The 25975-nt window shown below is 40.5% G+C and overlaps 1 protein-coding gene across 1 annotated transcript in view; it reads left to right on the forward strand.

Annotated features, from left to right (window-relative positions):
- NCAPG2 (non-SMC condensin II complex subunit G2) overlaps positions 1-24571 on the forward strand; it is a 55542-nt gene extending 30971 nt beyond the window's left edge. Inside the window, exons 14-28 of the mRNA XM_060782573.2 lie at positions 2811-3033; positions 3640-3743; positions 5061-5234; positions 6416-6486; positions 6680-6833; positions 6955-7128; positions 9547-9663; positions 9756-9893; positions 14729-14828; positions 16886-17073; positions 18090-18236; positions 19239-19342; positions 20602-20699; positions 23016-23118; positions 24252-24571. Of these exons, the coding sequence (XP_060638556.2) occupies positions 2811-3033; positions 3640-3743; positions 5061-5234; positions 6416-6486; positions 6680-6833; positions 6955-7128; positions 9547-9663; positions 9756-9893; positions 14729-14828; positions 16886-17073; positions 18090-18236; positions 19239-19342; positions 20602-20699; positions 23016-23118; positions 24252-24303 (1947 nt within the window). The 3' untranslated portion in view covers positions 24304-24571. The remainder of the gene's footprint in view (positions 1-2810; positions 3034-3639; positions 3744-5060; positions 5235-6415; positions 6487-6679; positions 6834-6954; positions 7129-9546; positions 9664-9755; positions 9894-14728; positions 14829-16885; positions 17074-18089; positions 18237-19238; positions 19343-20601; positions 20700-23015; positions 23119-24251) is intronic.
- The last annotated feature ends 1404 nt before the right edge of the window (positions 24572-25975 follow it).

The raw sequence follows: 25975 nt of genomic DNA on the forward strand, positions 1-25975 counted from the left end.
GTCTACTTCATTATATTCAGTTACATTATATATAAGGCATTTTAGTCCATTACGTTGCATAAGAGAAATGGTGAAACAGGGCTGTGATGTCTTCTGGGAAATTCTGGATGATTAGTGCAATGGTGTCTGCTGCCGGGACCTTGGTAAATAGAGATCAGCTAGGTGTCATTGTTATGCTGTTGATACTTGACGCTAAATCTCGATCCTGTTTATTCAACTGGTCTTCTCAAGATGAGACTAACAATGAGAATTAGGCCTTTACATACCATGTAATTTGTTTTTTATACAAATATATACACAATTACAACACAAAAGTGTGTAGTCTGGCAGGGACAGGATGCCATTCTTTCTTTTCTATAGTTAAAATGTATCTGTTGTCTGTTTTGTCCTGAAACTTTTTTTATTCATTTGCTCCAGTGAATGCATAACAATGAAGTCTTAGGTTTTTGAAAAATAAAATAAATTTAAGACTGGATAAGACTGCACATATATATCTGTTATTACACTTAGTTATGGAAAAAGAAACATGGTGTGTTTCCAGGCATCAGGCAGCCGTGTATGTACACTTACAGTATGTCAATGTGTTACCCAAAATAAGGGTGTGAAGCTATTAAAAATACAGCTTTCATCATTCAATCTGTTGCAAAAATATAGTTTCATACACATCTGTGTGTAATGAGAACAGAACAGTAATACTGTATAAACTAGCAATAGGAGCCCCCGGTGGTGCAATGGGTTAAACCCTTGTGCCGGCAGGACTGAAGACCGACAGGTCACAGGTTCGAACCCGGGGAGAGGCAGATGAGCTCCCTCTATCAGCTCCAGCTCCTCATGCGGGGACATGAGAGAAGCCTCCCACAAGGATGATAAAAACATCAAATCATCTGGGCGTCCCCTGGGCAATGTCCTTGCAGATGGCCAATTCTCTCACACCAGAAGCGACTTGCAGTTTCTCAAGTCGCTCCTGACACGGTAAAAAAAAAAAAAACTAGCAGCAGAGCTTGAATACATACCAGAAGCACATTGTTAGCCAGAGGAAAGGGCATGTATGTATACAGCAGTAGTTCCCACCCTTTTTTAAAAAAAAAACCAGGGACCACTTTGACCAAGGACCACTCTCCAACATTAGTACCAGAAGGGATATGCATCAAGTTTTGGTCAACTTTAGATTTGGTTTGGTTATTTGGGGTGCTGATTCAGAAAATTGCATTGGATAGACCACATCAGCCCTAGTTTCTGATACAGAACATATGCCATCCAGTAGTCACCATTTGCTCGTCTACAAAAAACTATATTTAATAATCTAGAGGTGATGTGGTAGTAATAATCTTTCGTGGGTAGTCAGCCTGTCCCCTCCCAACATCCCCATTGCCGTGGTAGTATAAGAGGATTTCGCGAGACAAGTTGCTTTCGTTGCTGTGTGGTTTCAAGGCAACAATAAGGTAATGGTGAGGCCATGGACCATATTTTCGTTCTTGTGGACCATTGATGGTTCATGGATCACAGGTTGGGAACCACTGGTAGAGAATATGTTTAAAGCGGCAGGGCTACCAGGAGGTTTTTCCACTACAGGGGCAACCAATATATCCCCCTAGCTCTGCAAGTCTTCCAAGCAAAGGCGATGTCACAACTACTCTATGGAGCACCCATTTGGTTAACCCCTGATAACAGTGCCATCAGATCTTTCCACTCGAAATGCCTCCACAAATTATTTGGTGTCCCGAACTGTGTCCCGTATGCAGTTCTATGTCTAGAATCTGGTCAATATTCTATAGAGGCCACTATCTGGCTAAACATTATTAAATTTTGGTTATCTATCCACTACCAAAGGCCCAGCAACTCTCTGACCCAACTCACCTTGAGCGAACTCCACCACTCAAAATGGTGCTCTACAGTTCTAGCAAAGATCGGGCAATTGGGCTATGATAGCGATTTCTTGAACTTGCTAACTTTCACCGAGATCTTTACCCTTATTAAAACGAGGCTGCTAGAAAGGGACTATAACCAATTGTTGAGCTTGGCCAATAAATCCTGTTCACCTATTAACATGGCAATTCCATTCATACAGGGAAACCCAGCCTTTTATATTGCAGAGCTCACTAACCCCTCTTACAGAAGAGCCTGCATGCTGGCTAGATTTAACATCATGCCATCTCCGCTCCATAGAGGAAGACTCAATGGTCTACCATGCAATAAGAGGCTTTGTCCCTGTAGCACAGGACAGCTGGATTCCATCCCGCATATTCTTCTGCACTGCTCACTTTGTTGTTGTTGTGGTTCATTTGTTCAGTCGTCTCCGACTCTTCGTGACCTCACGGACTAGCCCACGCCAGAGCTCCCTGTTGGCCGTCACCACCCCCAGCTCCTTCAAGGTCAGTCCAGTCACTTCAAGGATGCCATCCATCCATCTTGCCCTTGGTCGGCCCCTCTTCCTTTTGCCTTCCACTTTCCCCAGCATTTCCCCCACTTTACCAGGATCTAAGATCTAGCTTACTAACACATGTTATAGATTCCGTGAAAAGCTACAGTGACTCAGACAAAGTAATTATGTTTTTAAATTGTCAAGACTTTAGCTGCTGCCTTTCAATGGCAAGATTCCTGAATGAAGTCTGAAAACTGAATGTGTAGCAAATGTGAAGTTCCTTTTTCTATTATTTGTACTGTATTTTATACCTCTTTGCTATGTAAATGCCAATAAAGGCTTATTGGATTGGTTTGGATATTTAAAGGATAAGAAATCTGGATAACTATTCTAATAATGCTAACTTTCTTTTTCTCCTCCTCCCCCACCTCCCATCCTGACAAATCAGTTTTGGAAAATCTGTTCGATAGACAGTCTCTTAATCCGCCTTGAGATGGACTCGCGCCCCGTGTCTCGGCGCCTAGTAAGTCTCCTGTTCAGCTCCTTTTTCCCCACCAATCAGTCAGAAGAAGTCTGGTGTGAGCGCTGCGTTGCGTTGATCCAGATGAATCCGGCCGCAGCCAGGAAGTTCTATCAGTACGCGTACGAGAACACAACCCCAACCAACATAGGTAAAGGTCTAGAAAGCTGTGTCCATGTTGCTAGCTTAGGTCACAATAAATAATTTAAAATAAATTACAGAGCTTTGTTGTAAATGCCTGCGCGCCTGTAACTGCTTCTACTGGATTCTAAAATTCCAGTAAAGACAAGATCGGCATGCGGCTGGAGAGGTCGTATTCTTGACTTGCATTATGCATGCGTATAAGCTTGTGTCTATTTGGCTTGCTTATTTTTAAATGCGAGTGGTACTTAAAACTTTCCCCAGTGCACAGTCTCTGAGTGATCCAGGGTGTTAACTCCAGCCACATTTAAATAATTCATGTGTCTTTTATTTTAGAATATGTAGACAATAGAGTGTATAAGTCTCTACCAATCAATTGAAAACATGAACAAGAAAGAAAGAAAAAACAGTGAATGGAATATTAAGCTCTAAGCAACATATTTTTTTTTTACTGTTTTACTTTTTATTGTTTGTTTAAACTCAAAATTTACATTTAAATCTGTTCTTTAATGAGAGAAGCAGCCCCAAATGCTTAAACTACGCTGTTGTTTACTTCCTACGCTGTTCCTGTTCTGATTAATCCTTTGCATTTGTACACTTTGTTCTTTAATTCTAGCTAAATTGATGCTTACCATTCAGAGGTGTTTGAACGCCTGCATCCAGCAGGGATTAAAGGCATCCGACAGCGGTGATGAAGACAGCGAAAAAGAAAACATGAGTGTAAGGATTCAGCAGTCTTCTAATATGAAAATGCTAAGTAATTCTATGGCGTCTGCACCGGGCCTTTCTCTTGACATGTTCTTTTTGACAAGATGTAGGTGATGTACAGGGTTAGTCAAAATGAATAGGCCAATATATATATATAATATATATATATTGGCCTATTCATTTTGACTAACCCTGTATTGTCACCTTCATCAAGAATGTTTATGGACACTTTTAAGCATCAGGGAATTGAGGATTGTCTTAATATGATGTCTGAAGGATTTGCCTAAATTACAGTTTAATCATGGGGTCACTGATGAGTTTAATTGTTCGTAGCATTGAAATGCCTAGTAAAAGTGCAGAAGTTAATAGCTAAGGTACAAATCCACATGCAATTTGGATGCTTGATCCATTCCAGGGATTGCTCTTGTCTGGTATCATTTGTAAAAATAATAATAAAAAACTAATGTGGGAAACTGCAATAAGGCACATTGTATTCCCTAGATATCTGTTTTTCTTTATCCCTTATTGGAAGAGTAGATTTGGGGAACTGCACTTACTTGTGCTTAGGTAAAGGTAAAGGTTTCCCCTGACATTAAGTCTAGTTATGTCCAGCTCTGGGGTGTGGTGCTCATCTCCATCTCTAAACTGAAGAGATGGAGATGAGCACCATTGTCCGTAGACACCTCCAAGGTCATGTGGTCAGAATGACTGCATGGAGCTCCGTTACCTTCCCACCGAAGCGGCACCTATTGATCTACTCACATTAAAAAGCTGGGCATGTTTAGCCTGAAGAAGAGACTGCTGAGAGGAAATATGATAGCCATGTATAAATATGTGAGAGGAAGTCACAGGGAGGAGGGAGCAAGCTTGTTTTCTGCTTCCCTGGAGACTAGGACACAGAACAGTGGATTCAAACTACAAGAAAGGAGATTCCACCTGAACATTAGGAAGAACTTCCTGACTGTGAGAGCCGTTCAGCAGTGGAACTCTCTGCCCAGGAGTGCGGTGGAGGCTCCTTCTTTGGAGGTTTTTAAACAGAAGCTAGATGGCCATCTGTCAGGGGTGCTTTGAATGCAGTATTCCTGCTTCTTGGCAGGGGGTTGGACTGGATGGCCTATGAGGTCTCTTCCAACTCTGATTCTATGGTTTGCATTTTTTTGAACTGCTAGATTGGCAGAAGCTGGGTCTAACAGCAGGAGCTCACCCCACTCCCCGGATTCAAACTGCCAACCTTTTGGTTAGCAAGTTCAGCAGCTCAGCGGTTTAACCCTCTGCGCCACCAGGAGGCCCAAGTAATTACATACTGTTGTTCGAATATTTACATTTCAGATTTCGGATAATGTGTTATCTGTCGATGATGTGCCTTCTATGGCCGGCTTGCTCGAAGTCATCGTGATTCTCTGGAGAAGTATTCGCAAAGCGCTTGATAGTAACGAAGGAGGAAAAAATCATATTGTTCAAAAATTTGCATCGGTACTTCCTGAATATTTAAAGATATTTAAGGTACATCCCCTGCCAAATACCTTTAAAATGATTAAGGTTGGTTGAAAGCACAGATTTTAATTTATTATTGGGATGACTCTTTACTGGGCAGTAAGTCTGACATTCAATTGGAGCAGAATAAAGAAAAAGAAGCAATATAAATAAGTCACCTCTGCCAATAATAATAATAATAATAATAATAATAATAATAATAAACGCTATTTGTACCCCGCTACCATCTCCCCAAGGGACTCGGTGCGGATTACATGAGGCCAAGCCCAAAGTACATCAAACAATGTCAGAATATGTTGAGGTATATTGTGTGTTTTAAATGTAATTCTTGTATTGCCAATATGGATGTCACTTAGAATGTAATGCTATACTGAAGTGTTTATGTTGAGGCTGTGATTGAGTGACCTTGAGATATGCTCTCTGCTGCTGAGAAAATTTAGGGAGTTAACCGTTTGGAGCAGCAGAGCTAAGCAGCTGCAAAGAACTGTTTTGACTTTCAGTTTTCCCCGTGCTTTCCTGTGTGTCGCTCGCTGTAGATGGACGTGTTTTAGATGTGCTTAGTAAACTGAGTTTTCCTTGTAACCTGACGTCTCCAGAGTCCATGATTTTACACCTGTATCTGGTGTATCTAGCATTTGCTTCTGTCAAGTTGCACCTTAGCTTGACAAACAAAACATCAATAAACAACATCAATAAACAATCAATAAAATACAAATCATATATATATATATGAAAAGTTGCGTATTCATCCAATTTCCTATAAGGCAGGGACAGAGAGCCATTACTTAGTCTTCACCTTAGTCTTGTGGTTACTTACTTAGGCAATCCCTCATAGTCTGAGGATAATGGTCCTCCAAGTGTAGTGTCTTGATGGTAGGTCCGTAGGTGGCTGTGGAGCCCTATTCTTGATTCACAGTGAAGACATTGGTTTCCAGGTGGAAGGCGGTCCTGGTCAGAGTTGGTTTGATGCACCTCCCTTCACCTTCTATGCATGCCTCTTTGAATTCTGCAGCACTACTGGTCACAGCTGACCTCCAGCTAGAGTGCTCAAGGGCCAGGGCTTCCCAGTTCTCAGTGTCTATGCCTCAGTCTTATGGTTATTCTTTTATATATATCCCTCCTTTCCCCTAGTATTAGAACTGTTTTTGCAAAATGATTGTGTCAATACATTTCTTCTTGTTTCAACCTAGGATGAACGTTGTACGGCACCCATAATTATTATAGCATCTTTCATGACGCCTGCAAGTATTCCTACATTCAGGTATTTATTTATTTTGGGAGAAAAAATAAAATGGTGGATAGACACTCTTTACTCCTAATTGTATATGTTTAACTCTAACAATAAATGTAAACATTTCCATCAAAAAGGTATTGAAAAGTTCTATAAATAATTGACATGTGAGTTTGTTTAAATAAGATAACACATCAAGTTTTTGTCGGGGTTGTTTTTTCAGTTGTGGCGTGATCTCTAAACTGAAGAATCTGGAAAATGGTACAACTGAAAATAAATACTCTCCCCTGCTTGACTGTCTGTGCCGTTGGGGAAAAGTGGGCCACGTTCTTGAATTAATCTGTGATTGGTTGGCTGCTGAGCCAAGCAGGAGAGAGGTAGGACTTTAAGAGTGTTGGTTTATATAGGATTTTTTTGCAATTGATTTGCTTTCCTTAACATTTTAAATGACATCTTATACTGTTTTTAGAAATGAGATTTTTCCCCTCCAATTTTTAGAGTAACCGGGTATCTGAACGGAGAGTACGTATCCAAGAAACACATGAATCGAAACCAGAATTGGCACTTGATTATATAGAGTATTTGCTGACGCATTATATGAATCGGAATTGTCTGTTGTCATTGCCCAAAGAGAAGCTGAACCAACTTCTGAAAGTTCTTGAAGCTGCAAAAGTAAGCCCTCATTTCTTCATGATCTTGTACAGTACTCTGAATTAATTGTCTTAAAAGGATTTCCCCAAAATGTAATTGCCAAATAATTCCTTAATTCAGATTATTCTAATGTTGCAAGGACTTTCCTTTTTCACTAACTGATATTATGGATCAAATTGTGCAAAAGATTATTTCCATGCAAAATGCAAAAATGGGAATATAGAACTGTCAATTCAAATAACTTTGTCTGCTAAAAAGGAATCCATCAAGCATTTACCATGATAACCCTTTTGTTATTTTGCATGGTACTAGTCAAGAATATCACTTTGGCCATCTGAGTTCAGGTTCATATTTCTGACATTTAGATGCAGTAAACTCCATAATTTCCTTTTTCTTTGTCAGGAGCAATTTGAGAAACTTCAAGTCACTTCTGGTGTGCGAGAACTGGCTGTCTGCAAGGACATTGTTCAGGGGATGCCCGGATGTTTTACCATTCCCTTGGCCATCAGCTAGGACCCTGCTTCCCTTTATACATTTCCCCAGCGCTATGATACTCTGTTGCTCTAGCCCAGTCCTTTCATAGCTGACCATGTCCACTTCTTAATTTTGGCCATTGGTATTTTGAATTCCGTTTGATGGAGTAAAATTGGAACTGGTTTTTAAATTTTTGTGACTATTTTAATAGGATTTATGTTTAAGTTTTCCAATATTTAATTTTGTTGTAAGACTTTTCTTATGGCAATTGAATGTTTTGCCTTATGTTCTCTTAGGTAGATAAAGTTTTATTATTATCCTGTGGGAGGATTTTCTCATGTCCCGGCATAAGAAGCTGAAGTTGACAGACGGGAGCTCACCCCACTCCCTGGATTCGAACCGCCAACCTTCCAGTCTACAGGCCTGCTTGCACCAGGGCTTAACCCATTGTGCCATCTGGGGCTCCAAGATAAACACAATTTAAAAGTCAAGATGTGCTGCCTAGTAATTAAGTATTTTAGTAATTCTAAAATTACTAATTCTAAAATTACCGCTGCACCACTCCCCGGTGGTGCAGTGGGTTAAACCACTGAGCTGCTGAACTTGCTGACCGAAAGGCTGGCAGTTCAAATCGGGGGTGGGGTGAGCTCCCACTGTTAGCCCCAGCTTCTGCCAACCTAGCAGTTCAAAAACATGCAAATGTGAGTAGATCAATAGGTACCAGTTCTGCGGGAAGGTAACAGCGCTCCATGCAGTCGTGCTGGCCACATGATCTTGGAGGTGTCTGTGGACAATGCCAGCGCTTCGGCCTAGAAATGGAGATGAGCACCAACCCCCAGAGTCGGACATGACTAAAGTTAATGTCAGGGGAAAACCTTTACCTTTTACCTTACATGTAATCATTTTGCACCTCTTACATCAGTACTGGTGTTGAAATATTTAATATTTGATGCAACTCCCATTTTGATTCCAGTATAGCTCTTAAGTGCATGAATTGAATTAACTGAATGAATTCAATACTTAATTGTTTGAACTGAATACTTGAAGAGCTTCAGAATATCGTAACTTCAGAATAACATAAACGGTTCTGGCCCAATTTACCAGTTTGACACCACTATATTTGCCCTTACTCAGAGTTGTAGTTTCACAAAATCTTTAGCCTTCTTTGGTGAGTATAGCTTCAACTAGTCCAACGAACGGCAGCCAGGTTGTTAACAGGAGCGCCGCTCAGGGAGCATACAACCCCCTTGTTGCGCCAGCTCCACTGGCTGCCAGTTTGTTACTGGGCCCAACTCAAAGTGCTGGCTTTGGCCTATAAAGCTCTAAACGGTTCTGGCCCAACTTACCTGTCTGAACACATCTCCCCTTATGAACCATCTAGGACTTTAAGATCGTCCGGGGAGGCCCTGCTCTCAATCCCACCCTCATCACAAGTACGTTTGGCGGGAACGAGAGACAGGGCCTTCTCTGTGGTGGCCCCTCGGCTATGGAACACCCTCCCTAAGGCGATTACATTGGCTCCCTCACTCTTAACATTTCGGAGACAATTTAAGACATGGTTATATGAGCAAGCATTTACAAATGCAGAGTAACTAACATAGGAAATGGAATCACTCGACAATGAAACTTGGACAACTTTATTTAACTAGGAGACGTTGATGATAATGATGTTGGCTTTTATTGTTTTTATTGCTTCTATTGTGGGTTTTATACTGTTTTGTTGTTATGTGTACAGACTTGTTGTAAACCGCCTTGAGTCGCCGATAAGGCTGAGAAAGGCGGTATACAAGTAGAGCCATTAAATAAATAAATAAACTTAATACCTTAGCTCTAATATACGAATGGGGATTTCATGTCTTCTGAAGTGGAAAAAAGTTTGCACTGTCTTATCCAACATCTGTGTTGCCTACTCACATTGTTTCTTTGCAATGTTATCTAATTCTTATATAATTTTTGAAATTTCAGGATGACCTGGAGTCTTATATTCGAGAAAGTGATGCAAGGCTTTCCGGCTTTTGCAAACCAACTGCATTGAGAGCCTTTGGCCTATACTGTAGGTTGAACATACATCTTCAATACAAGGTATGGTAAATTTAGGAGTGAACAGTAGAGCAGAAATGCTTTTTGTTACAGTTGGCACGACCATGATGCCTCTGCTTCTTCTGCTTTAACAGTTTGCCTCAGATGGTCAGGATTACCTGTCAGCTTTGGAGGAAACAGGAGCGTGGGTAGGAAATAGCATTCTGCCCACCCTTTTAACAGACGAGGAAGAAGGAAGACACTTCAGTGAAATCTCTCAGCTTGTGGTCCAGGTAATGGGTGGCTGTGAAGGAAATGCACTCCACATTTTGTAATTTCTAAGCAAGCGAACTAACATTGGTTCAGTCTACACCAAGCATGGACAAACTTCAGCCCTCCAGGTGTTTTGGACTTCAGCTCCCACAATTCCTAACAGCCGATAGGCTGTTAGGAATTGTGGGAGCTGAAGTCCAAAACACCTGGAGGGCCAAAGTTTGCCCATGCCTGGTATAGCTTCTGATGGCACACAAGCCAGTACTATTGCATATGGAATTCAGTGTTCGAAATTGCTGTTTCAGCTGGATTTTAGGATTGTTTTTAGATCAGGGGAGCATTTGTATAGTTAAAACTTGTGCGCCAGCTGCACCCATACCTTGGGAAGTCTGACTTGGCCACAGTAGCCCATGCTCTGGTAACATCCTGTATAGACTACTGCAACACGCTCTACGTGGGGTTGACCTTGAAGACAGTTCGGAAGCTTCAACTAGTCCAACGAACAGCAGCCAGGTTGCTAACAGGAAGCATACAACCCCCTTGCTGTGCCAGCTCCACTGGCTGCCAGTCTGCTACCGGGCCCAATTCAAATTGCTGGCTTTGGCCTATAAAGCCCTAAACAGTTTTGGCCCAGCTTACCTGTCTGAACGTATTTACTTATTTATTTTTATTTACAGTATTTATATACCGCTTTTCTCACCCTGAGGGGGACTCAAAGCGGTTTGCACATAAGTAATGGCAAAAATTCAGTGCCAATACAATTACAAGTATACACTACAATTAGACATAAATTAAATTAAAAATATACATCCATGAGCAATAAAACAATCATTAAAACAATAAAACAGTCTCGTCTGTCGAATCGCCGTTCCAGTCATTGTCTTTCTGAAATTCTGCATACATTTACTTCTACTGCCCGAAAGCCTGGTCCCAAAATCATTATTTTAATTTTTTTCTAAAAGCCAGGAGGGAGGGAGTGGATCTTACCTCACTTGGGAGTGTGTTCCATAGGTGGGGGGGCACAGCCAACAAGGCCCTGTCTCTCGTCCCCACCAGGCGCATCTGTGCTGTTGACGGGAGCGAGAGCAGGGCCTCCCCGGATGAGAAAAGTATCTCCCCTTACAAACCATCCAGGACTTTAAGATCGTCTGGGGAGGTCCTGCTCTCAGTCCCGCCTTTGTCACAAGTGCTTTTGGCAGAGACGAGAGTCAGGGCCTTTTCAGTGGTGGCCCCTCGGCTATGTAACACCCTCCCTAGGGAGATCAGATCTGCTCCCTTGCTCTTAACGTTTCGTAGGCAAGTAAAAACATGGCTGTTCGAGCAAGCGTTTACAAATGCAGAGTAGCTAATATAGGAAACCGAATGACTTAACAATGGAACTGGACAAAGATTGATAATAAGGAGATGCTAATGATGATGTTTTTATTGCTCTTGTGGTGTTTTATATTGTTTAATGTTTAAATTTATATTATGTTTTATGTGTACTGATTTGTTGGAAACTGCCTTGAGTCGCCGATTGGCTGAGAAAGGCAGTATACAAATACAGTAAATAAATAAATAGACTGGGTTGTTGTAGGTTTTTTCGGGCTATATGGCCATGTTCTAGAGGCATTGACGTTTCACCTGCATCTATGGCAAGCATCCTCAGAGTTCTTTGTCCCACCCCAGCCATTCCACAGATATATAAACCCATTTTCCTATTTCCAACAGACCTCACTACCTCTGAGGATGCTTGCCATAGATGCAGGCGAAACGTCAGGAGGGAATGCCTCTAGACCATGGCCATATAGCCCGGAAAAACCTACAACAACCCAGTGATTCCAGCCATGAAAGCCTTTGACAATACAAATAAATAGACTGCTTTTTAAGAGTTTTTAAAGAGGAATTTGGTATGATTTGAAAATGTTTAGCTCTGTTTTGTTTTCACTGGTTTTTCTTTGAGTCCTTGTCGGAGGCAATACAGACATACTTTAAATATATGATAAATAGTTTAGAGCAGTCTGAAACTTGGCTTGGCATCCAGACACAGAGGCAACTCAAAGATTAGATTTGCTTGTTCACATTTAGTTTTCTCTCTGTTTAGAAATCCATTAATTTGGAAGTACTTGTCTGCCTTTTATTTTATTACATGATTATAAAAGTATTGCCCTTCTTTCAAGAGGCTGAAGATTGTGTCCTTTTTCTTTTTTCCCTTCTCATCTGCTCAGCAATTCCGGGCAGTTGCTAGAGGGAACTTAAGAGATAAGGAATCAATCATAAATAAAGCCTTCATACCAAAATGTGGTTTGCAAAATCTCCTTAAAACCACGAGACTTATTTTATTATATTCTGTTCTGCATACTGATAGTTGAACCACGATAACATCAATTCGGAAAAGATGCCAAATCATAGCAAAGCTTCTAAATGCTATGAAATGACCATGAAATAAAATGCCTGACATGCAGGATGTAGCAGAGAGTCTTCATTAGAATCATGGAAGATTATCTGGGAATTTTGCTAGTATTATGTTGACAAAATGAAGACTAAGAGGAGACATGGAAGCTGTGCTTAAATATCTAAAAGACATCTACGCATGAGGTGGAGCAGAATGGTTTTTTGTTTGGCCCAGGACAGGGTTATAAACATTGCATAAAAATTGAAACAGCTTTCAGCTAAACCAGTGGTTCCCAACCTGTGGTCTGTGACCACCAGTGGTTCCCAAGAACTAAAATATGGTCCATGGCCTCACTGTTACTACACCATTGCAATGAGAGCGAATGGTCTCATTACACCCTCTTATAGTGCCAAAGTAATGGATGTCGGGAGGGGAGAGGCTGACTACCCATAAAAAGGCACAACAGCAAACCTCCTGACTGCTGCTTCTCCTCCTCCTCCCTCCCTCCCTCCCTCCCTCCCACAGAGTGGAGCTGTTCCATGTGGCACCTGGACGTGCCTTGGTGTCTTCACTTTTAGGCCTGTTCCTGGAGTTATTTGGGGTGCTGTTTCAGAAAATTGCATTGGATAGACCACATCAGCTCTAGATTATTAATTATAGTTTCCTATGTGTGAGCAAATAGTGACTACTGGATGGCATATGATCTGTATCAGAAACTAGAGCTGATGTGGTCTATACAATGTGATTTTCTGAATCAGCCCCCCAAATAACCAAACCGAATCTAAAGTTGACCAAAAACTGATTCATAACCCTTTTGGTACTAATGTTGGAGAATGGTCTCTGGTTAAAGTGGTCCCTCCCTGGTCAAAAAAAGGTTGGGAATCACTGAGCTAGAAATTAGGGGAAGTTTCCTAATGTTGAAGATACTTCAAGCAGGAACCAAGCAGCTGTTTGTCATGCTTGCACTAGGTTTGTCTTGCATTACAGGCGTAGCACTGAATAAGTGGCTGGATCAAGTCATCTCAAATCTTCCAAGTTTGTTGTCCTTTGAAACAATCTGCAGGTATTTACTTGGAAAATATTTGAGTCTGGCTTCCTTAAATTCTTGAGTTAAGCTTCATGTTGAGGTTTAGTAGGGGAGGACTTTGAGCTGCCGTAGCTCCATTCTACAGAATGTTGGGATTTGTGGTTTGATGGAGTCTTTTAAATTTTCTGTTAGGTACTACTATAATTCTCCCTGGCAGGAATACATACTTTACCATTCTACAAATTCCAAGATTATGGAAGAATAATGTTACTTATTTACCACATTTATATACCGCCTTTCTCAGCTCGAAGGCAACTCAGTTATCGTGATAGGGAACTGCTGTGAACGGCTTGTGTAGGTGCTCAATTTAAATAAACACTCTCTTTACTTAAGAATTAGTTTAAGGCAGTGGTTCCCAACCTTCTTTTGACCAGAGAGGGACCACTTTGACCAGGGACCACTTCCAATATTCGTACCAAAAGGGTTACAAATGAGTTTTTCTGAACTTGAGATTCGGTTTGGTTAGTTGGGGTGCTGATTCAGAAAATTACATTGGATAGACCACATCAGTTTCAGATACAGAACATATGCCATTCAGTAGTAACCATCTGCTTACCCAAAGAAAACCATATTTAACATCTCGGAGATTAAGATTGTCCGGAGATGCCCTGCTCTCAGTCACGCCTCCATCGCAGGTGCGATTGGTGGGGATGAGAGACAGGTTCTTTTCAGTGGTAGCCCCTCGACCATGGAACTCCCTCCACGGTGATATTAGCTCAGCTCTTTCCCTCCTGACCTTCAGAAAGTGGGTAAAAACGTGGCTTTGGGATCAAGCCTTTAGCAAATGACACAGTGCAATAGATGGACTTGGATTTATATGTAATGATTACCGGAATGGCCTAACTATGATTGTGGATAATGTGGTTTTATAGTTGTAATTGCAATGTTTTATATATGTTCATGCTCTTAACCTCATTTAAAAATTTAATTAAAATGTTTATTTAATTGTATATTAGAGGTATATTGTTTTTAAGGCATTGAATTATTGCCTATGCTGTAAGCTGCCTTGAGTCCCCCTCAGGGTCAAGAAAGGCGAGATATAAATAAGTAAATAAATAATAAATAATAAACCTTGACCAGTCACTCTTGTTGCAACAGTGTATTAATGGTGAGGCCCATATTTTAGTTCTTACGGACCACTGTTGGTTCACGGATCACAGGTTGGGAATCACTGGTTTAAGGACAGCAGGACACAATCCACAAGTTTTTTTTAAATCACTGAAAGTCATTCAGTAATTAGATTGTGTTATCTTGTCAAATATGAAAAATTAGTTTCTGCCTTGTTCTTGAACAACTATAGTCAATTTTGTAACAAATCACAATCTGAAAAGTGATTTTTTTTTATAAAAAAAAAATCTAAGCATCATGCTAAATTTTCTGTTATTTCTGTGTAGACTTACCTGACAGTGTGCAAAGATATGATTGCTGTTGGTCTTGGTGATTCCGAGTTTCAAGAACGAATTCTGACCATGGGAGCCATGCTTCTAGATGGAGGTATGCTCTTTATAATGCATAATCCCCATAGTGACTTAGGGAAATAATTGGGACAAAAGTTTGTGATTAAATAACATTGTGTTTGTGAGCTGTAGTAAAGATCGCTTCATTTATACAGTAGTCATTGGAACACCAGTACATTATTAATGAATAGTAACATCTGTATGGCAAATAAAACGTAAAGGTTTCCCCTTGATGTTAAGTCTAGTCATGTCTGACTCTTCTTAGTGGTGCTCATCTCCATTTCTAAGCGGAAGAGTCGGTGTTTTCCTTAGACACCTCCAAGGTCATGTGGCCAGCATGACTGCATGGAGCACTGTTACCTTCCCGCTGGAGCAGTACCTATTGATCTACTCACATTTGCATGTTTTCAAACTGCTAGGTTAGCAGAAGTATGGCAAATACACTACAAATATTCTTTAACAGTATTATTGTTAATATTTAGGGGTCATGTTTACGTTCAAACCAGCAACATTGATACAAGATGAAATTACATATTTATTGTAACACTAGCCGTCCCCTGCCACGCATTGCTGTGGCCCAGTCTGTGTATATGTGTTTTGTGTGTGTATATATGTGTATATGTGCCTGTATATATATTTGTGTATATGTAAATATATAAGTGTGTTTGCATATTTATGTGGTTTTGAGCATGCATTTTAATGTAATCTTTTTTGTTTTTTGGCTTTTTAAGTCTCTTCTGCTGTGTTCTTCAGTGTTTTATGAGTAATGGTCATTCGTTGGCCTGATCAGTGTATTGTGTCCAAATTTGGTGTCAATTCATTCAGTGGTTTTTGAGTTATGTTAATCCCACAAACAAAACATTACATTTTTATTTATATAGATAATGTCCATAAAATAAGTTTATTGTATTTGGTACTAATAATATTAATTGCTTCCAGTGGCACAGTGGGTTAAACCCTTGTGCCGACAGGACTGCTGACTGAAAGGTCGATGGTTCAAATCCGGGGAGCGGGATGAGCTTTCATCTGTCAGCTCCAGCTCTCCATGTGGGGACATGAAAGAAGCCTCCCACAGGATAGTAAAACATCCGGGCGTCCCTTGGGCAATGTCCTTGCTGATGGCCAATTCTCTCACACCAGAAGCAACTTGGAGTTTCTCAAGTCACTCCAGACATGAAAAAAAGTATTAATTGTATCGTATAATAATATATTACCAAAAAAAGTCAAATGAAGTTTTCTAAAAGTTAGCAATTTCAACATGTTCTTGATCCAGATGCTACCCTGAGTTGCATAATTCACAGTGATGTCAGTTACAAATATATTCAGGGCACAAATCAATTCCAGCCAGTGTGCTGATGCCATAATTCATTGAGTGCCCTCAGGTATTCACTGGGATTTTTACCCATTTTAGCAAAAAGACACAGCAAAGCCAAAAAGTATGCTTTTTATCTATTTTGTGACTATAGGTTGCTTTCACTGGGCAGGTGTGCATGTTCAAAAATAAATTGATGGGATTTGGGAGCCTATTTACTCATATTATCAAAATACAGTTTGGGGGTATAGTTATTTTGGGGTGATTAGATATTCTATTATTGTACTTGTCAAAATATGAAAGGGTAGATGCAAATGGAGATGTGATAGAATATAATGAAGTATTTTTTTTCTTTCGTTTTACTATTTGTAAAAACATTCATGTTATTAAAGGGTTGCTGTGAGTTTTCCGGGTTGTATGGGCATGTTCCAGAAGCATTCTCTCCTGACGTTTCGCCCACATCTATGGCAGGCATCCTCACAACCTCTATGGATGCCTGCCATAGATGTGGGTGAAACCTCAGGAGAGAATGCTTCTGGAACATACCCATACAGCCTGGAAAACTCACAGCAACCCAGTGATTCCAGCCATGAAAGCCTTTGACAACACATGTTATTATACTCACATATAGGAGCAAAGTTGATAAGTTTGCCTGTAATTTTGGATTTATTGAAGGATTGTGTAATTTTAAAAAATTAAGGATTATTCCAGTTGTTTATTTTGGATGTGCAAATGCTAAGACTATATTCTAATAGTTTTTCCCCCATTTTTGCTTGCTTTAGACCGAGGCTGTGTTTTCATCCCAGTGTTACTTGGCATCCTGACAGAGATGGTTGAGGCTTCCTTGGCCCCTAACGCTGACAGTGAATGTTTGGTGGTGGAAGTTCTTAACAATATTCAGAAAATGTTCCAGAAGATTTTAGAATGCATGGCACTCAGGCTCAGGAGACATCGGGAAGAAGGGATTCAGGTATTTGTAGCTTTTATCTGGCTGGAATGACTTACTTATTATCTGTGATGGTGGGGATGGAAGACTTAATGTGATGAGATGGGAACGTTTTTTCAGCTAAGATTCCCAGTTGTATTGGTCAGGCAAGGCTTGGACACTACTTCGAAAAGAAGAGTATTAGCTACTAATTTTGGAAATTAGTAGCTAATGAGGAAGGCAAGACTGTATGGCAGGCATGGGCAAACTTTGGGCATTCAGATGTTTTGGACTTCAATTCCCAGAATTCCAAACACCCTACCACAGGGCCAAAGTTTGCCCATGCCTGCTGAATGGCATCGTCCAGCCTTTAGTCCTTAAAACCAGTATGCTTCTGCTTGTCTTATTAGTGTACAGTTTTAAAATATTTTTAAAGTTGTTTTAAGTAAAGGTAAAAATTTTCCCCTGACATTAAGTCTAATTGTGACCAACTCTGGGGGATGTTGCTCATCTCCATTTCTAAGTCCAAGAGTCAGCTTTGGTCATAGACACCTCCAAGGACTTGTGGTCAGCATGGAGTGCTGTTAACTTCCTGCCGAAGCAGTACCTATTGATCTACTCATGTTTGCATGTTTTCGAACTGTTAGGTTGGCGGAAACTGGGAGTTCACCTCGTTCCACAGATTCGAACCACCAACCTTCCAGTCAGCAAGTTCAGCAGCTCAGTAGTTTAACCCGCTGCGCCACCAGGAGCATATGTTAGATAGAAGATACCTATTGATCTACTCACATTTGCATGTTTTTGAACTGTGGGGTTGGCAGAAGCTGGGGCCAACAGCGGGAGCTCACCCCGCTCCCATGGATTCGAACTGCCAACCTTTTAGTCAACAAGTTCAGCAGCTCAGTGGTTTAACCCGCTGTGCCACCAGGGGCTCCAGAAAGCTGTTTTAGTTTGTCTCATTTCTTTATTTGCTGTGCATTAATTGAATAAATACTTGCATTTTTTAAAGAAGCTAAATCTAATATATGTTATTTAGTAAAACATTTTCTCACTTCTTTCAGTTAATTCACTCTGTTCAAGAGCCTCTTGGGAAGTTCATACATATGGTTCAGAATTGTAGTTGGACTTGCCCGACTGTTCATCACGGGGTCCTTTCTTCCTTGTTAGCTGCAGCAGTAGTTGAGACAGGCTACACTCTGCAGCACAAGGTACGTGGTTTTATTATACTGTCTTTAAAAGTATATTCTGTATGAATGGGAGTGTTGGGAATCAGCCTGTGTTTGTGTTCCAGGATCATGATGCTTATGATGAGAGTAATGATGGTGCTGAGGCTGAGGTGCAAGATGGAGATGATTTGGTCAATGATTTTCATACAGACAATGACAGAGAGGCCTCAGTGCAAAGGGCAATTTCTCATGAGAATATTCCTACTGAGCCTAGGGATGATGGTTTACTCCCTCTTTCTGTGAGCTCTCAAGTTTTGGGTTTGGAAAACAATCTGACACCTGGAAATTTTAATGAGCAGCCAGTTAGGGAGTTGAAAGATAGGCGGCTGGAGATGAGCCAGGATTGACAGCAAACTCAGTGTTTACGTTGCTCCAAAAGGCTTCGTCAGATAAGGGGCAAGTGTGGGGGAAAGCAAAACCAATTTCTGGGCTTTGGGATATAAGGGAAAATCTGTTAGATCAGGCATAATTTGGAAATCAAGTTCATGTGCCATGGAAATCCTGTTCATGGGGTCTTGCTCATGAGGAGAATTTTAGCCTTTTGAATTATCTTTGCTTCCTGTTGATTCCTGCCTGGATAAACGCTGTCTTGGAACTGCTTTTATATCTTGTGTGGACATTGCTTTGTGTTACTGCATTTTACTGACTTATTACTTTTTGGAACCTTCTTATTTCCTTACAAGCATTTATTTTACTAGCTATTTACTAAGCTTCAATAAAAGAGGCTTTGTTTCTTCACTCATTGTGTGGTGTGTTTTAAAGTTAGGGCTTTTTCCTGACCTGGAGTGCAACAGGGAGGAGGCAGAGGCACCAAAGAAGCATGGCCTCAAAGTGGGAGGAAGGGGTTGGTTTTGGTATTGGCTTATCATTTGTTCCACTTACTTCATAGAAACAAGGGCTATACAATGAGCCCGGCACCATTTCTTTACTGTTTATTGATTTCTTGTTTATTTGAATAATATATTTGCATGTCTTATGTTTTAGGCGTCAAATCCCGAAGAGCTGACTCCACCAAAGTCTCTTTCGGACCTTCCCCCACTTTCAAGCACTTTAATGACAATCATGAATAAGTCAGTAAACATGGTCAAGTAAGTGTCCTTTCCCTCATTATGTCTAGCTGAGCAGTTTAGCAAAGTAAAACTCTTAGATTCCCCATTGTGTAGGACTGAAAATGTGAGTTGGCTTGGTGAATATGAATCAGAATGAAATTTTAATTTCTTGTTGGGAGACATAGACAGTTAATATCCCTGTAGATCCATTTGAAGTTATGATTTTTTTTTGCCAGTTTGTATACTATGCATAGCCCCCCTCATGGCGTAGCGGGTTAAACAGCTGAGCTGCTGAACTTGCTGACCGATGGGTTGGCAGTTCAAATCCGGGGAACAGGGTGAGCTCCTGCTGTTAGCCCCAGCTTCTGCCAACCTAGCAGTTTGAAAACATGCAAATATGAGTAGATTAATAGGTGCCGCCCCTGCAGGAAGGTGACAGCGCTCTATGCAGTCATGCTGGCCACATGACCTTGGAGGTGTCTACGGACAACGCTGGCTCTTCGGCTTAGAAATGGAGATGAGCACCACCTCCCAGAATTGGACATGACTAGACTTAATGTCAGGGGAAACCTTTACATTTACCTTATTGGTAATGCTTCCAATCCATATGAGATAAATGTCATAAATAAATAAATGCAAAATATAGGATGCATAATGTGCAACTTGTAAATTCAAAGTACAGCAGTCTGTCCCTTGTACAATGATGACCTTTCGCCCCACATACATAGTATGACTTACAGAAGTGTATATTTCTAAGTGAATTCCAGCTGTGGAGTCTTATTACACAAAAGCAGATGGTTGTGTATCTGAATTTAGATCATAGGAACAGGAACTGATGGCTACCAATGGATGTGTCTGAATTAAGTTAGCAGTTGGGGATTCTATATTAATTGGATTGCAATGGTAGAAAAAACTATTAATTGGCAGACGTTGGTTGCTCAACTATATTTTGAAAATGTTTTCTAGGTTTTAAATTATGTATTGTGCTGCTTTTACTGTTAGCCACTTTGGGTCTCTCTTTCGAGAGATAAAGGGATAACAACAACAATGGCTCTGTAATCTCTAAAAGCTGATGGTTTGTTTCATTAAATTCATACTTGCATAGCAACTTCAGTATTTACAACAACAATCCAAAGACCCATGGCTCTGTAATCTCTAAAGACTGATGGTTTGTTTCATTAAATTCATATTTGCATAGCAACCTTAGTATTTACAACAGTAACATTTTATTATGATCCAAAGACCCTTATTTCACGTTAGGTGTACAAGTATTTGCTAACTGTTCTGTCGATTCGTAGATCTTTTTTGAAGGAGTTGATGGAATCTATTGAATCTGAAGAAATCGAAGGGATTATTAGCCTTACAGCAACTGTTTATATTCTTGCTTTAATTAAAGGTGAGTAAAAATAATTCTCTTTGAATTCAATGAAAGCTCTAGAAATTTAATTTTGTGTTTTGGACCTCCAAAAATTTATTTATTTATTTATTTACAGTATTTGTATCCTGCCCTTCTCACCCTGCAGGGGACTCAGGGCAGATTACAATGTACATATACATGGCAAACATTAAATGCCAGACACACAACATATATAGACAGACACACAGAGGCTATTTAACATTCCAGCTTTTTTTTCCATGAGGGTATTCTGGCCACCAGGGGAGCTGTCGCTTCACCGTCCATTTGTGACACTGATGAAGCACTTCGTCATTCTTTGCATGCTTGCTGGAGATTGTTATGGCGTTGTAAATTAGTCTCCCCGCATAAGAGGTACCTAAATTTCCTACTTGACAGATGCAACTGTCTTTCGGGCTGCAAAGGTCGACAGCAAACTACACAAATTGGTCGGAAGCTCACTCCAACCCGGGCTGGCTTTGAAATCATGACCTTTTGGTCAGTAGTGACCTTAATGTAGCTGACTCCCAGCCAGCTGCACCACAGTCCTGGTGATGTAAATGACTGTGAAGGTCCCCCATCAAAAAAATGGAGGAAGCCTACTAGTCTTAGAACTGGTTTAAAGAGGTTGGGAGTGTATGTAAACAAGGGATGTGGGTAGAGATGGAGTGAGACAAACTCGGTGAACTCCTCTCCTCAAAAAGGTTTTCTTGTGGGCAGAGCCATTTAACTTGTTATAAAAGATCTGCAGAGAGATAGGCAAGTATGCAGATAATGCCAGATTTTCAAGATGGGGAAACCCAAGGGGACTGGGAAATACTGCAAAAAGATCTCGCCCAACTGAATAATAGATGTCAGAATGGCAAATGGAGTTCATTCGCAGTGCAGAGTGATGCACATTGAGAGGCAATCTTAACTTTGCTTAGACATTGATGGTGTTTACAATGCCTATGAGCCGTGATGGCTAACTGAATGAAAACACTAGTTTGACATGCAGCCACACTGGAAAAAGGGGATATTTGGGGATATTAGGAAAGGGATAGCAAATAGAAGTACCAATACTGAGTTCAGGCAGAACTATCTGCTGTTGGAACAAAGTAAATTTCTGAAGCAGCAAAGTGTTTGAGACACAGAGAGAGTAAATCCTTGATGATGATAGAAGGACATTTTCAAGGCGTACCTTGTGGCCAGACATTTTTCTTTGTCATTGACACGATCCCATTGACATTGGGATCATTGACACGAAGTGCTTTTGTTTTGTAATTTTTGTAAGAGTTCAAGGGATAGATTGTTGCCCCATTTTATGGAATAATTTTCTGTAATCATTCTGTAAAATACAATCTGGAAAGTAAGTTTGAACAGTCCTCTATTTATTTAAATATTTTAATTTATATCCTACTCTTCTCTCAAAGTAAGATCCATCGTGGCTTAATGCATAAGGTTGGCAATCTTTTAGATCAGGCACGGGCAAACTTGGGCCCTCCAGATGTTTGGACTTCAACTCCCACAATTCCTAATAGCCTCAGACCCCTTCCCCCCTCAGCTGCTTAAGCAAAAGGGAAAGCTGTTAGGAATTGTGGGAGTTGAAACCAAAACACCTGGAGGGACAAAGTTTGCCCATGCCTGTTTTAGATCTTGTAATTAATATAGGTTTATTTATTTATTATTTACTTCATTTATATACCGCTTTTCTCACTCTACCCCCCCCCGGTGGTGCAGCGGATTAAACCGCTGAGCTGCTGAACTTGCTGACCAGAAGGTTGGCAGTTCGAATCCAAGGAGCGGGGTAAGCTCCTGCTGTTAGGCCCAGCTTGCAGTTTGAAAACATGCAAGTGTGAGTAGATCAATAGCTACCCCTTCTGCGGGAAGGTAGCAGTGCTCCATGCAGCCATGCTGGCCACATGACCTTGGAGGTGTCTATGGACATTGCCAGCTCTTCGGCTTAGAAATGGAAATGAGCACCACCCCATAGAGTCACAACTAGACTTAAGATTAGGTGAAACCTTTACCTTTATTTTCTTCTCTTTTCTTTACTTTTCTCACCCCGAAGGGAATCAAAGGAGTCTCCAACATATTCACAGCAAAATTCAATGCCTAACATACAAATGAAAACCCTAACATGAAACAACAATAACATGTTTGGTTTGTTCTTTTTTGTTTACCTGTGATGGGTAGGTAAATAAGCAGTTTGGCTTTTTTGAAAAGTCTTCACATATTGATGCATGGTAACTTTTTGGGGGTGCTTCATGGGAATATATGAACCTGTTTCTATTTCTCAATAAGGTTCATCAATCTTCAACATCATATTTTTCCCACCAGGTAAGAAAAAGCCTTCATATATAAAAGATGTCGCATCTGCCCTTCAAAGAAAGCTAGTGTCATACAGTGAGATTACAAAGGAAGACGTTGGTAATGTGCAAAGGTAAGCTTTTGTGAGAAAGGTTCATTCCTTTTAAATTATTCTGTCCTTGATTTCTATAACATCACAAACTGCGTGCTGGTGTTATGTGTTATAAAAGAGTACAGTATGCAGGTTCATATGTAGTTAAGGAATTTTTTAACAGTTCTTTTCACCTTGTGCTATAACAGTGTTTCTCAACCTTCCTAATGCCACGACCGCTTAGTACAGCTCTTCATGTTGTGATGAACCCCAGCCAGAAAATTATTTTCATTGCTTCTTCATAATTGTAATTTTGCTGCTGTTATGAATTGTAATGTAAATATCTGATATGCAGGATGTATTTTCATTCACTGGACCTAATTTGGTACAAATACCCAATACGCTCAAATTTGAATACTGGTGGGGTTGGGGGATTGGTTTTGTCATTGTTGTAGTTGTTGGGATTTATAGTTCACCTACAATCAAAGAGCATTCTGAACTCCACCAACAATGGAATTGAACCAAATTTGGCACACAGAATTCCCACGACCAACAGAAAATACTGGAAAGGTTTGGTGAACATTGACCTGCAGTTTTGAAGTTATAGTTCACCTACATCCAGATTGCATTATGGATTCAAATAATGATGAATCTCGGCCAAACTTGGCACAAACATTCAATATGCCCAAATGTGGAATTTGGGGGAAATAGACCTTGACATTTGGGAGTTGTAGTTGCTGGGAACCCCCGGGGTCCCGACCCCCAGGTTGAGAAACGCTGTGCTATAACATGGTGTCCAACATTTTTGAGGTTGTATTTCTAAAATCTTGAAAACATATATATGCACATAAATTATGCAGATTACTGATTGGATCACAGCTAACATCTGGCAATGCACAGAGAATGCTCTTTGCTTGAAGGTGTTAGTTTTTCTAGTCTTCTGTATAAGATTTCTTTTCACAGCTATATATTTGCAAAGGAAGATCACTATGTTGTGGCCTTGATTAGGGAAAATAGATTTAAACCATAGCAATTCTGGCTAATAGTAATGTGCAATTTTAATTTGACATCCAGACTTTTGCATAACAGCATCAGCAGGGTTGATGGAAAACAATATTTCCTTATGTGTTAGTCATTTGTATAACTTATTACAACTCCTCACTGCTTTGTTTCAGGACCCTATATGAAACTGCTGTGCACACTTTAAATGAAAATTTCAGCACTTGATTGTATAATGATTTGCAAATCAAAGAAACAAGAAAAAAGAGGCATTCGACCCTTCCCGAGAAGCAGACTTCTCATCTGTACAGTATCTTAACCTTTTGGAACCTCAAAACTTCTATTTTGATTGGTGCTTCCTTTGGCAGTCGTCGCAGATAATATTGAAAGCTAAATGGCATGCTTGTTATATAAAAACTACAGAGAAACTTTCTCAAAATGTAAAATATTTTTGTATCTTTTATTAAAGATGGCTAATATACTTCATCTATAAAAAGAGTTTTCTGTCTTTCTTTTTGAGTGACTTAAATCCCTTGCGTTAAATATGTCAACACCAGTACGGATGTGGGAGGCGCAAAATGATAACATATAAGGTAAAAGGTAAAGGTTTTTACGTGACATTAAGTCCAGTCGTGTGCAACTCTGGAGGTTGGTGCTCATCTCCATTTCTAAACCAAAGAGCTGGCATTGTCCGTAGACACCTCCAAGATCATGTGGCTGGCATGACTGGATGGAGCGCTGTAACCTATTGATCTACTCACATTTGCATGTTCTCGAGCTCCTAGGTTGGAGGAAACTAAATACTATAAATAATCATAATCATAATATGATTCATTGGAGCCTGTGCCACAAATACCATCTACCTGCGACAAAGAACTGGTGGGATCACAAGCCGGAAAAAGTTACAGAGAATGAACATGTCAAGCTACTCTAGGATTTCTAAATTCAGACAGAGTTTTGGAGCACAATACTCCTGACCTCACTATCATGTTAAAAAACAAAGTGTAGATTGTCAAGGTTGCAGCCCCAGGTGACAGCAGGATTGAAGAGAAACAACTGGAAAAGCTGACACAATATGAGGATTGAAAGCTCGAACTGCAACGAATCTGGCACAAGCCAGTCAAGGTGGTGATTGGCACACTGGATGCAGTGCCTAAAGACCTTGGCCTGCACTTAAACACAATGGGCGCTGACAAAATCTGCCAGCTGCAAAAGGCCACCTTACTGGGATCTGCACGCATTATTCGTGCATACATCACAAAGTCCTAGACGTGTGATCCAATACAACAGCCAGCAGAGTGTCTGCTGTGGACTCACCTTGTTGTGTTTCTAATAATAATAATAATAACTCCTACTATTACTACTTTATTATTTACCACTCTATCTCCCTGAGAGGCCTTAGGGCAAACGATTGCCAAACGATACAAAAACCATGCAAAAATGACCATTATAAAACATAACATAATCCTATTAAAACAATCACAACCATTTAAAAGTGAGTTTCAGTTTTACTCCATGAGACTGGATTCAAGATACCAATGGCCAGAATTACGAAGTGGACCTAATCAGCAAGGAAAGGGCTGGGCAAGAGCTAGTGCAACAAAATAACATGGGGCTGGGGAAGTGGATAAAGTGCAGAGCAGGGTCCTTCGCTAATGGCCAGGGAAGGGCCTGGGGCTAATAATTTTCAAAGGCCTGCTGAAACCAAGTTTTCAGGACCCTGTGGAAGAAGGATAGTGATGGTGCTTGTCTTATCTTTCTGGGGAAGGCGTTCCGAAAAGGCCCTCTCCCTCGTTTCCACCAACCGTGCTTTTGACAGTGGTGGGAGCGAGAGGAGGGCCTCCCTAGCAGATCTAAGAGTCTGCCGGTTCATAGGGGGAGATGTGATTGCAGAGATAGG

Source organism: Anolis sagrei, chromosome 6 (genome assembly GCF_037176765.1).
Source record: "Anolis sagrei isolate rAnoSag1 chromosome 6, rAnoSag1.mat, whole genome shotgun sequence".
In the NCBI taxonomy this organism is placed as follows: domain Eukaryota; kingdom Metazoa; phylum Chordata; class Lepidosauria; order Squamata; family Dactyloidae; genus Anolis; species Anolis sagrei.